Here is a 13,350-nt window from a genome sequence, read left to right as displayed (position 1 = left end):
CTTAAATAATTAGGAATTTATAATAATTCTGTGAAGAACCATGGGAATATTAAAACATGGGAGTGAATTAGAACTGCACTCAGGAAATTTGCAAGATATGAGATCTAGTAGTTACCCAATACCCAGACTGAAGGTCTAGGGTATGAGAAGATTAAACTTATTTGGAGAAGCAGAGGAATTATCCTTGAGTCTCAGAGAGGAGTAAACAGCTAAGCACTTAACTACTAACCCAATGCACTGCAAGACAAACCCAGTGATCTGCTGCTGCAAGGTCAGAGCCTTCAAGACCATAGGGAGCGGCGCTACCATGCACACATGGGTCTCGCTCCACGAGAAGGAGCAATTCAACAGCAACCAAATAACAGCTTCCCGACAGACCTTGTCTTTCCCCCAAGCCTCCAAAAGCAGGAACCAGAAAACCAGAAAGCAGCTTTACTTTTGGGGTCATTTCACTGAAGATGATTCTACTAATTTGAGGTTTGAGAAGACAAGAAAAATCAGTAAGATGATGTGGTGGCCTGCATATTCATAGTTTCAGAAGGGAAAGCATAAGAGAGTCTCATCAACAAATGCACTTCAGAGTAAAAATGCTTCTACTTTCCATCCTTCTCTCCTCTTTTACCTGAAGGAACAGAGAGCTACTTGCATACTTTGCACGACACATCACCATTTCTTATTTTTCTGCAGCATTGAAAATCAAGATGGGAGGAGGGAAGGCTAAACTCAAATGTCAATCAAGAGAACAGATTCGGTCTTATTAGAGATGATAAATATTTGCATATATATTGACTTTTCTAAATTAACATGCTTCATGTCTGTTAAAGATGAAGATTTTGGGGCTGACTTGGGCTTAAAGGGATGCTTGTATATATTTTGAGGCAAATAAAACTTGGAAGAATGAAGCTACATTTTACATTTTTAATATCAATTGAGATGGCATTGTGGAGCATTTCAGTTTTTTAGAGTAGAGTTGGAAATCAGCTAATTAAATAAATAGATAGCCACTCAGCAAAGCAGATTAAATGAGCATTAAAAAATAATGCTACAGCATGCTAAGATCATGTGATATATTCCAAAAAACGGGGAAGCGATGCTTATAGCACACATTTCAAATTTAAGTACTAAATCTTTCTATGTATATTATTTTTAGTTTCTAGATTTCACACATAAGCTTATTTACCTTAAAAAATCTGAAAAAACGATCATTTTAAGTGTGAAGATCAGTAGCTAATGTAGTCTCACTTTTATGTGATGCGTCTTTCAGATCACTTTGGTTAAGACATAAAAGTGCAATTATGCTAATATGCTAATTTGACAAAAGTGGCAGTTTAAAGTCACATTAAGGCTGTCTTTCACTCCTCAAAAACTAGCAAGTAATATGCTCCCTTTAAAACACTTTAACAACTAGAATTCAATTCTGAATAATGATTTATATTTTTTCTGGAAAAATAATATGGAAAAGACTTCTATTTTTTCTGTAATCAAGGGCCTACTGAAATCAATACTCAAATTAAAAATTTCAATAAAAACCAAATAAACTTAATACACTAATAAATACACTGATTAATATTCTTAGAGAATTTCTGAAGTAGATTTTGGTGAGGCACATTGGAAAGTACTGTGAACATTTATTAATGTTTATTCATTTTATTTTAACATTTATTAATTTTTGCTTCTTTATTAAGTCAAAAGAGAAAGACATTTGTCTGACTAAAATGGATTTTTTTTCAGTTATAACCATGAAAACTAGCGCTAATAGGCCCCCTTATACTGCTTATGCGGAGCAACAGAACTATATAACAGGCTCATGCAGTTTGCTGTACATGAACTGACTTTAGTTAGATTTGACCCATTCTGAAGTGATATAGATAATAATGTGACCGCTTAATATTTGCACTTTTTTTTCTTGGATATAGAAGCAAATCAGAGAGTAAACAAGAAATGACTAATTTTAATTAATTTAATGTACTAGAAATAAGTTGTAATAACTATGAGGAAGAATTATTAAATGAAATTTATAAAAGGAAGGAGTTGTAGAGAAATATAGTAATTTTGTGTGAAAATAGAGACAAAAGAGAAATAACAAATTCCATGCCTGTTAGAAGTAGTAGAATTGGTCTAGATTTAATGTTTGGGGGACTCAAACGAAACTTAAGGCCCATTCTTAAGCTCTACATAATATAGATACACAGAGATTTCAGAGTCTGAAGAGTCTCCTTTCGAACTATATTGACAAGTTAAGATTTTGATGTATATTTAAACAATATTAATGTCGTTGAGGAACTCACACAGTTTCAGTAATAATTCAAACAATAAATTTGGGAACTCACTGAGTCAAGCTATTATCTTACCCGTTACCTACCTGTATGAGGAGGATGTCTCTCTGGCAGAATCAGGTGCTGGAAGTTGATGACACACACAGACTCCGCCCCTAACCATCTGTCAGACACGGCTCGGATGTAGTACTGGGAAGGCAGAGGCTCAAAAATAGGGATTGTGAACACTAGTAGCTGGGCTTCTTTACTAATGACCTAATACAGAAAAAGGTGAAAATGAATATGGACATTCTAAGATCACAACGTTTTAATCAGTCTGATTTTCATGCAATGACATTCTTCAGCAAGAGGTTCTAAAAACCAAAAGTATCTTGGATTTCTAAGCAACTGCTTTATTTAAGAAACTCACAGATAATTTACATTCAGAAACTCACAAAGGACTACATTCTGAAGGCATCTGATAGAACAGTAAAATCTATATTCACTTAATTATATTTATAGATGCATATTATCATGTATCAACAGGTTACTAATTTGAACCATCAGATTTTCCCAAACTTCATTTATTTAATAACTTAATTATTTTTACTATATTCAAATAAAAAAAATCCCAGCTACTGCCACGGAATCAATTCTGACACACAGCAACCTGATAGAAGATTTTTGAGACTAAATTTTCATGGGAGTAGACAGTCTCATCTTTCACCTCGATCATCAATCACTATATACTTACTTATATTTTTTCTTGAAACTCTATCACTATCTTAAGTGGAAAAAAAACAACATTCAGCTCCCAACCATCTGTCAGACATTGCACACACACGCGCGACCGTGCACTGAAACACACACACACACACACACTCACGACTCTACAGGAGAAATAGGAGGCTCTCATGAAGACAAATGCCATGAAACTCATTTCAAACCCTGCTATGAAAACCTATTGCAGCCCACCTAAAGTTGTCAGTCTGAGGCTTGCCTTCTTTTTGGTAAAAGAAAAATTACGAACAAAGCATTAAAGACATGCTAGCATCAAACTGAGGTTTTCCCTTGGAACTTAGAGAACAATTCAAAAAGGAACATCATTTTCCTTGTGCATTTTGATATTCTTTAAAATTATTTGCCCCACCTGTTGTACATACTCCCCACCATTCCTCGGGGATCCATACTGCAAAGTATGGCGATTACAACTAAATTATCAAGCTCCGCTCACATGGAGCGAGTCAGCACTAACCACTTCTATTTTCTTTTACAGTCAAGTAGAAACAAAATGGGTTTCAACGGCACTATAAAATTCAGGGGAAATAAGGTGAAAACAAAAAAATCATTTAGGTAGTATTTTCTTATTTGGTAATAACACAATAGGATAATATTTACCTGTTTCTTCAGAACTAAAAAGTACTCAGAATGATAAATATGGTCATTTGTAGGGTCTTCTACCCAAATCCACCAGGGTTCCCCCACTGTCCCGTGGACCTAGAAGAGAAACGGCATCCTAACACCATGCATATCAAAACTCAAAAGGGTGGCACACTGTTGTTTGTGTGCCCACATCTCTCTCAGCTCTTCTGCCCCATATTTTACAGGATATACAATTCAACCATTTAGCGTATGCAGTTCAGTGGTTCTCACCATACCCAGGTTCTCACCATACCCAGGAATGATGTGAAACCATCATCATAAGCTAGTTGAAAATATTTTCATCACTCCAGAATAAATTTTACGTTCATTAGTTATTACTTCCACTTCCCATCATCATTACTTCCTCCTCCTAGGAAGCCCGACTCACAAATATCTCTGTTTTCCACAAACGGAACTCAACTTGCTGCCCCAGAATACTTTTCAACTCCCAGCCACCCTGTCAACAAAGTAGAACTGCCCCTTTGGGCTCTTGAGGTTGTAAATCTTTACAAAGGAAAGCCTTTCTTTCTCCAGTGGAGGGACTGGTGGGTTTGAACTGCTGACCTTGTAGTTAGCAGGCCAGCTCATAACCCTCTATGTCACCAGAGATCCAGCATCTCTACAGGCTTGCTTTTCTGGGTATTTCACATACATGGAGTCATAAAAGATGGGTTTTCTTTGAATGACTTATTTACTATGATATTTTTAGTATCAACTATGTTGTAGCAATGAATTAATAGACCCTTTGTTGTTAAATAAAATTCCATTACACATACCATATTTAGATTCATTTCTAGCTCTCTTTTTCCCCCTAAGCTCAGTCTTGTTCAATATTCATCTCAGGAAATATTGACTCTTTTGGGATAATTCTGACTGCCATAGGCAATCAGCTCCGGGCTTTCTCTGGCCAACGGCTTGTGGGCAGTGATAGGAACATGGTCAAAATCGACTGAGGAGAAGGACATATAAGTCCATCCTTTGGGCTGGTGAAATGAGTATATTTTCTACCTGCTGCCAAATATAAGCATGGAATTAGGGACAACACTTAGGAAACTGTTCACAGTACTAGCAGAGCAGAGATAAAATGATCCTGGACAAGGGATCATGTTATTAAACAGAGAACTCAATGGTCCTTACGGCTGGCTCGACCTATCAGGTTTCATTGTGCCAGATAATATGTTTTTTTGTTGCCTGAGTCAGTTTGAGTCAAATCTTCCATTTGTGCAGCTAATAACCTTCTGTCATGGATACCATTGTGTCCTTCCAAAAAACATGTCAACTTGGCTGGGCCATGAGCCTCAATGCCTGGGGGGTTATGTAATGATATAATGTTAGGTGCTATGTAATGATCTATGATGTGATAAACCAATAAGATGATTAAAGTTAGGATGTCACACCCTTAATTCTTTCACAACCCTGATGGATGTTAAGGGGGTGTGATCTGCCAACAGCTTTTATCTGACAAGAGACAAAATAAGAGAGAATCAGAGAGAGACAGGCTACCACGAATAAAACAGAGCCTGAACTGGAGGGCACCCTTTGGCCCTGGGATACCTCTACTGAGCAACTCCTAAACCCAGGGGAAGACTCAGGCCCTGGAGGTCTCCAAGGAATGTCTAATGTACAGATGCTGCAAAGCTATATGGATTTCTGCGCAGAGCCAATGAGAGAGAAAACGTCCCTCTACAGCCTGCCCTGCCCACGTGAAGCCCGCATCACTGCCCTGCAATGAACAAACTTACTTCCACGGGGCCGAGGAGGAAGTACTCCGAATGGCAAACAAACGAGTGACTAGGGAGTGGAGGTACATGTAGCACAAGCTTTTTAGAAGTCAAACGATTTAAAAAAGAGCAGAGGAGAGATGGCAATTTGAGAGGCATGACGATTTTAAAATGGTTCTGCAAGCATGGAAGAGTAGTGAGCTTTGTAGGCCACTATGACCAAGTCAACAGAGATGGTAAAACTGAGGACCACAGGAAGCACGAAAGAAGATGTAGCTAATACGGGAAAGTCCCTCTGAAGTTGAATTCATTGCACTAATGTACAGTGTGCAAGTTTTATGTTTCCTGAACGCTCGGACTCGCAATGCAGAAGGACATCCTGCTTGGTACAGTGAGAGCGTCAGTGTAGAAGAGGAAGACCCTCAGCGCGATGCACTGAGCAGTTACCGTGGGCTCAGGGACACAGCCCTGCTTCATTCTTTGCACACGGAATAGCTATGAGGGGAAACTGACCAGACGGCACAGAACTACAACCAATGCTCTTAAGGTTGACGTACCTAATTAGATCACACTGCGCTTTTCTCGAGGATGACAGACGGCATTTCTGTCATGTTTTAACTGATCTTCTGAAAGTAATACAGGTTCATTTTCAGAGGCCTTCAGCACAGAGCTACAGCTGCACGTGTGCAGAGTGTATTTTGCATAGCACAGACAGAAGCCTCCCCCTACCTGATCATGCCACGAGAAATCAGCAGAGATGCTGAGTGTCACGCGGAGGACAGTCCGTGTGATGGGCTGAATAGACGCTTCCATTGTGACCGAAGGAATCTGATGGACACACTGCTTGACCTTCAGACCGATATTCACATGATGCAATATGTGACCTGCAAGGAAAATAGAAGCAATGTATCCAGACACAAGAAAAGCAGTAGAATCTGACTTGTAAATGGGATTGCGGCGGTGATTTTATGGCTTGTTTTATGATTTGCCATGTAGAATAGCTGACATTCTTGACCTGGCATGTTTGAATATTTGGTAATAGTTAACCTGAATTAGCAATTCATAGCTCTGAAAACCAGTAGTAATGTTTCTTTGGCTGTTCCTAGGGTTCTTAAAGTTATAAGACAGGATACTGTTGAAATCACTAAAAACAGGTAGAATTTTCTTCTAGTTAATTTATTAACAGTGTAGAGGAATATTTAGTACTTTGTAAATTAATTTATTCCCCATCTATTTGCTTCGGTAACCAAATATAACTCATCTATTCATCCTATTCCCTGAAAACATAAAATATGGCCATTCTGGCACAAAATTAAGCATATATATTAATACAGGGTCAAGTTCTTGAATGTAGATATGCATGGGAGTGTCAAGGAGCAACGCATAAGCAAGTTGTCCAATTACAAAAATCTTTCTACTCTAGACACAGCAATGAGTGAAAATATATTGTATCTCAATGTACCAAAATTGCCTGCATATTTTAGTGCTTCAAAATAGTTTTAAAAATAACATTTATAAATGAATCTAAATATCTTATTCTTACCCATATTTGAAACTCCAACTGCCTTCTTGATTTTGATGAAATATTTAGATGTTCCCTCAATGCGCGTAACCTCAACTTCCCTTGATAACTCCAAATTTCTCTGTTTGGGTGTGTATAACAAAGAATAATGTGGGAGGATAGTGTCTGACCTCCTCCAGTTACACACACGGAATGGAAAATTAAACTCCACTTCAGTATCACCTAAGTAGATTTCTAGGAGGCTAAGTTGAGCCTCATGTCCTCCAGCTCTAAACTTCCTACCAATTCTAACACCAACTGTCCTTTTCCACAGCACCCTCACTTCTGAGCTGCGTTCAATTACAGTACCCACTCAGAACTCATGGATAATACTCATGATTATGGGATTGATTAAGGAAGTTAAAAACAGACAACAACAAAATTCCTCACTGCCAAAGAGTCGATTCTGACACATATCTACACTGTACAAGGGTGAAAAATTGCCCCTTTGTTTTCTAAGGGGGTAAATCTCTGAGATTACACAGTTTCATCTTTCTACCACAGAGAGCCTCGTGGGTTTGAACAGCTGACCCTGTGGTTAGCAGCCCAACTTGTAATTGACTATGCCCCAAGGGCTCCTGTGTGGATGTGTGTGTGTTTTTAGTAGTTGACAAATTTTAAATGATGAAGAGATGGTCATCATACAGGACAGCCTCTTGGGAACCTCTTCTCAGCAGGCAGGCCCCTCTCTAGTCTTTGGCCTCTCAAGCCTGTTTCCTGGGCCCTGCTCAAACAATGGTGCAAAGCTGTGCCAGTGCAACCAATAAGTGCCCAAAGGGCACACCACTTCCCCATAAACCTCTCCCTAAAGATGCTCATTTCTAGCTCCCCCAGTAAGTGTCTGGAGGCACACCACTTCACATGCCAGCTTCCCGTGAGAAAGCATTCAGCCTTACTTCATCTCTGGAATGGGAAGTCCACTGTGCTCTGGTTCCTGCATCAGCTGTTGGCACTCCTGTGGGGTTAAAGCTATCTCCTGGATTAAGGAGGTTCAGTGTGCAATGGTTTTGGGGTCCAAAGAATCACTCCAGGCTCTTCTCTCCTGGTTGTAGTGAGAAACCCATATTCCTGCATCTAACATGGCTCATTTATACCCAGCCAGATGGCAATCCCAATCAGTCCTGTTAACAATCACTCACAACCGAATCCTTTCAGTGTCGTCCCATACCTTCGCTTACCCAGACCTACCAGGATTAGGCTGGTTGATGGCAGTAACAGAGATAATGGGTTAGAAAAGTCATATTCATTAGCAAGTGGTGTGAGAAGGGTGTTAGTGTTTTCCTTCTTCTGCACCGGCAAAAAGGAAAAATAGACTTCACATTCCTTTCATATCTTGAGAGTTTTTCCCAATAGGAATCTAGCCTCTCATTTCTCATCAGTTTGGCAAAATATATATTCAACGGGTTATATATTTAGTTAATGAAACATTAAGCTATAAGGGATTGTTTTTATTTTTGCTTGTGTTATGTTAAAAACGCAGATTACCAAATGCAGTGGATACACTGCTACTAACTAGGTTTACAGATGTATACATGTGTTAAGGATGAAGTTCCCTTCGACATTTTGTAGATATGCAGAGATTGATGTTCCCATTTTCTTTTACTATCATACTCCTTCTATACATAATAAAAGGTCTTGAAATAAATTAAACATTAAAACAATTGTGAATAAATTTTATTAAGTAATTGCTCATATATATCTCTTTTTATCTGTAAAATAGTCAAATAAGGGCTAGACGTCTAAACTTCATTTTAATATCTAATTGGAGCAACTGCATAAAATCTGGAGAGACCCATGGATGAGTTAGATAAATCAAAAGAAACGTCATTTAAAAGGATAGAAATGAATTCTAAGAAATGGGAAAATTCTTAATATTTTTATATCCAGTAAATATTTTATTTTCATAGTGTAATAAATACTTTGAGTATATTCTTACCTATTTCATCTTTTCTCATGTCTTTCAGCTTATCCACACTAAGATTTTTTTCTTCTAATCTTGTAAGAATATGTGGTGGTAAGACTGAAAACTGTCTCAAAGGGCTAGCCCAACCCCAAAGCCTCTTGTCGATGACTTTACTGAGATTCAGGAGCCGGTAGGTCATGGTGGGCCAACGTTTCCTCAGAGCAATTTCAAAAAGGGCACGGACAATTCGACCTGCATTCTGAAGAATGAGAAAGGGAAACTGGTGGTTAGGTCCACTGTGCTTTTACACTTGCCAGTACGTTTATAATTCAGGCTCAGTTTCAAAAGAAATATAAGTCACGCATCGTCCTTTAATTTGGGGGCAACATTTACTTTCACATGACTTTCATTATCCTTACTATTCTATGTATAACAAGCATATCTTTTATACATGGATACTACCATTTCATTCTCCAAGAGTAGCAATAGTTCCAAATTCTTAGGAAGTTCCACTCTTATACTCTATGAATGGAAGCAAGCAGGAAGACAGGGTATAGGCATGCAGAAAAGGCCGTTGACACCACCTACAGTGGAAGCGTTGAGGATGGTCCTGGGCAGACTGCCTGATGATTAAATGTAAGCAGCTATTTCCAGGTGAAATATGAAAGATTTGGGGACACAGGGAGAAAATTTAATAAAAGAAGGATGACAAAGGAAACTCTGATGAGTGCACTACCCATATTATTGGCGCCCCCAAAGTTTGGTTTGTAATGAATCCAGGGTTTTATCCAGGAAGACAGTAGTTTCAAGTTTAGTGAGTGTCATTCAGACCTGGCTTCGAATCGATATGCTGATACTAACCATCAATTTATTTCTATTTTTTAAAATTAGAGCCAAGCCATGTTGAATGGTGACAGGAGACACACTTAAGCTAAAAAGATTTATTTATATGTTCAACAAATTGAGGGATGCAACAAAGCCTCCAAATGCCCTTTTTGCTTTAAATATTCATTTCCTTTTTGTAAACACAAGACATAAACTTTGCCATTAAAATATAAAACCAGTTACTTGTTCTTAAGTAACAAGAATTAAAAATACTTGATATTTTAAGATCCTTATAATGAACACAACAGTAATATCAGACAATAGTCAAAATAATCATCAAATCATATCCCAAGCCTGATTTAATCCTCCAGACTATATAAAAGATGAGCAAAGTCAACAGAAACCATTTTAAGACACAAAGGAAAACTGGTGGCACATCACAATTTAGTACATCCACAATGTTCAGAATGACCTAATTCTCTGATTCCCTGAAATAAAGAATAGAAAATAGCAAGGACGCAAAAGTCTTACTTGCGCAACATATGCAGAATCTGATATCAGAGAGAAACTGTCCATTTCTCCTCGGCTGATGTAAGTTTGAAGTAGGATGTTTATTTTCCCATAACTGTTTTCTACACCCCCTGGAGCTGAGAGTTCACAGAAATTGTTCAATAAGGCATCTAACTCCTCAATTTCTTCTTCTCTGACCTGGAAAAATCAATGTTTTAATAGGAATATTTGGGTAGATTTATGAAAAGTCTTTCATGTTTACATTAAACTACATCCACGCTTTTAAAAGTTTCAATTTACTGTAATTGAACATTTTCCTTTTATGTAGCTAAATCATACTATTTTTTTACTCAGAGCTAATGAAATACAATATAAAAACTATCTTAAGTCTCATACAATCATATTTTATTATTCATCACTAATATTAAAGCTGCCATTGACATACAAAAATTTGATATGCCACAAAAATTAAATCCCTGACCTCACCATCCTTCAACTGATGAGATTTCATTTTTTATTTGACCAGAGTAAGACCTCTGCCCAAATGGATTAGGGCAAACTTGAATTATCTTGAAATGCATTCATTACAGGCATATATTTTTATATGGCATAACACATTCATATTTGAAAGTTGTGAAGTACTATAATTCAGAGTAATAAAGTTTTTACTGTTAATAAGATTAAATTATAACTGATACAGAAATATCCACATCTAAGTTTGAATCATGCATGTCTTTTATATTTTCTTCAGTGAACCTCATATTGCAAATAAAACAAAATGTACACCCTATTATTTCCTGAAAAGTCTCATCACTGTACAACACATTTACATTACATATGACTTGGAACGAAGTATGACATAACAAATGACAGCATCTAACTTAGGAGAGTGGATACTGCTGATAAAGAACATACATCTATATTGCATTAAGAATAACAATAAATTATAAGCTTTTATATATACATTAAAGTGTATCTGTTACATGTACTTGATTGAAGCTCCAAAATAAATCTTACCTTGATTTGATCAAATTCTTCAGCTTTAGACACTATGGCAAAGATGTCGCCTTCTGTTTTGTGAGCATCAAAGAGTTCATTAAAAGTCTACAAAATAAGTGTTATATTTGATTAAAATAGATAGTTCAGTATAACACTGGAAATTGAAAACATGACGATAAATCAAATTCTTAAAGAAACTTTAATGCTCCACCTGTAGCATTCGAAACGGTTACTTCAAAAACATCATCAAACGTATCAAAGTAAGACTAAAAATGAATCCGCTATGAAAGACTTTAGAAGGAAAAAAGAGGGAAGTAAAACCAGCATTAGAGGTCTAAACAAATGTTCATCATAACATGCTGGTCTGTGCTTATTTTCAGAACATGGAACACACGCACCACTCACCGTCCTACACTGGGCATGGAGCCCCCCTCCCCTAAGTGCTATACATGGATAAACTGGCTAGTCTAAAACTGGAGGCTCGAGCCCACGCGAGGTGCCTTGGAAGAAAGGTTTGGCAATGTATTTCAAACAATCCAGCCATTGAAAACCCAGGGCGCTGTCATGAGTTTCAGTCAGCTACCCAGCAGCTACTTTTACTGCTTCAGCTTATTTGTACAGCATGTAAAAATCAGAAGCAAAACTAAAAATGAGTAACCTGAGGATCCTGGCAAGTCTGTCACATGATTAATAGCAAAGGTATGTAGAAAGTTAGAATATCGGCTATTAAGACAAACAAGCAATCACCAATATCAAAGAAAGCCAATGCTAAAGAAAGGCTAGAATTAACTAGATGGAAACTAGACAAAACTATCTTCACAGTAAGCACACCACCAAGTGGATTGACAGGAAAGGCTAATCTGCGGTGAAAGAAAAAGCGAAGGGCTAGCAAAAAAGGGTTGGGATGATCAATCACCCAATGAAAGTTGTGAGAATAAATATTTTAAAGACAATGCAAACCCCTAGAACACCGTACCAAGGTCCTTTGGTGAGGAAAGGGGGAGAGTTTATAAGGATGGAAAGATGTTTCCTGACCCCATTAAGCACCATGTCGGGATCAATGCAGTGGCAATGAGCTGGCTAACCCCTCTGCTGTTGCTGTTCTTCTTGGTGGGCTCAGCTCCGGGCAGCTGAGTTGGCTACAGAGTAGAACTGCCCTGCAGGGTTTTAATCTGGATGCACGTTGATCCGCAGGCCTTTTCTTCTGTGGTACAACTGAGTACCACTTGCAGTCAGCAGCCAAGTGCAAACATTTTAAAAATAAACCACTGACTAATTATGTCAATTCTGACTCTTAAAGAACCTACATAGGGTTTGTGACGCTGTAAATCTCTATAGGAGCAGAGAGTCTCATTTTTCTCCCTTGGAGCGGCTGGTGCGTTTGAGCCACCACCTTTGATGTTAGGAGGCCAATGCTTACCCAACAGCACCAATAGGCTATAAATGAAAAATAATAACAGTCCAGATGATCCTGACTCACAGCGAGCCTGGTGGTGCAGTGGGTTCGGAGCTGGGCTGCTAAGCAGGTGGACAGGTGGAACCCAGGTGCACTGTGGGAGAAAGCGGAGGCCTTCCGCTTCGGTGATGACGCGCGGCCACCGAACCCACAGAGGCAGCTAGCTACTCTGTCCTGCAGGGGCACGGGGTGACCCACATGCTCAAAGACCTATGCTGCACACAGGTCAAGGGATTTGTATTTCTGAAAAAAATTCATTTTTAATAAATTCTGTTTAAAAATATTTGAATTATTTATTAAATAATTCAAGGCTAAAATCCACCTGAACACATTTCCGACCTTATCCATGGGTCTTCACATGTAAAACCTCTAGTCATAGGAAAGATTCTTGAGTATTCCTATATATAATATATATATATATGCATATGTATGAATGTGTGTGTGAACTTACAGGAATACATGCATGTACTTTATAAAATGTAATTATAGTGGCATATTATCTTACATAGAACTATATTCAAAGACAATAGGAAAGGCTAAATTGAGCAGTCATAGTTCCTTACAAATTTCTTCAATTGCTGATATGCGACAATCAGGCTGACGTAATTTTATTACTCCTCCTAGACCTTAGTCGGTGTTTCTCCACAAACTGAAATTAAGTTTTAACTGTTTAGTGACAACAGTAACTTAAAATTACT

At 38.0% G+C, this 13,350-nt stretch overlaps 1 protein-coding gene across 4 annotated transcripts in view; it reads right to left on the bottom strand.

Annotated features, from left to right (window-relative positions):
• Positions 1 to 13,350, bottom strand: part of ASCC3 (activating signal cointegrator 1 complex subunit 3) — a 344,981-nt gene that overhangs the window by 130,831 nt on the left and 200,800 nt on the right. For all 4 annotated transcript variants that reach the window (XM_075554730.1, XM_075554729.1, XM_075554728.1 and 1 more), the window contains exons 19-24: positions 11,215 to 11,301; positions 10,219 to 10,395; positions 8,896 to 9,121; positions 6,128 to 6,282; positions 3,654 to 3,752; positions 2,363 to 2,531 (exon numbers count right to left, since the gene is read on the bottom strand). In XM_075554730.1, the coding sequence (XP_075410845.1) occupies positions 2,363 to 2,531; positions 3,654 to 3,752; positions 6,128 to 6,282; positions 8,896 to 9,121; positions 10,219 to 10,395; positions 11,215 to 11,301 (913 nt within the window). The remainder of the gene's footprint in view (positions 1 to 2,362; positions 2,532 to 3,653; positions 3,753 to 6,127; positions 6,283 to 8,895; positions 9,122 to 10,218; positions 10,396 to 11,214; positions 11,302 to 13,350) is intronic.

Source organism: Tenrec ecaudatus, chromosome 7, assembly GCF_050624435.1.
Source record: "Tenrec ecaudatus isolate mTenEca1 chromosome 7, mTenEca1.hap1, whole genome shotgun sequence".
Lineage (NCBI taxonomy): Eukaryota > Metazoa > Chordata > Mammalia > Afrosoricida > Tenrecidae > Tenrec > Tenrec ecaudatus.
The sequence above is the reverse complement of the archived record's forward strand: the minus strand, read 5'-3'. Positions and strand labels throughout refer to the sequence as shown.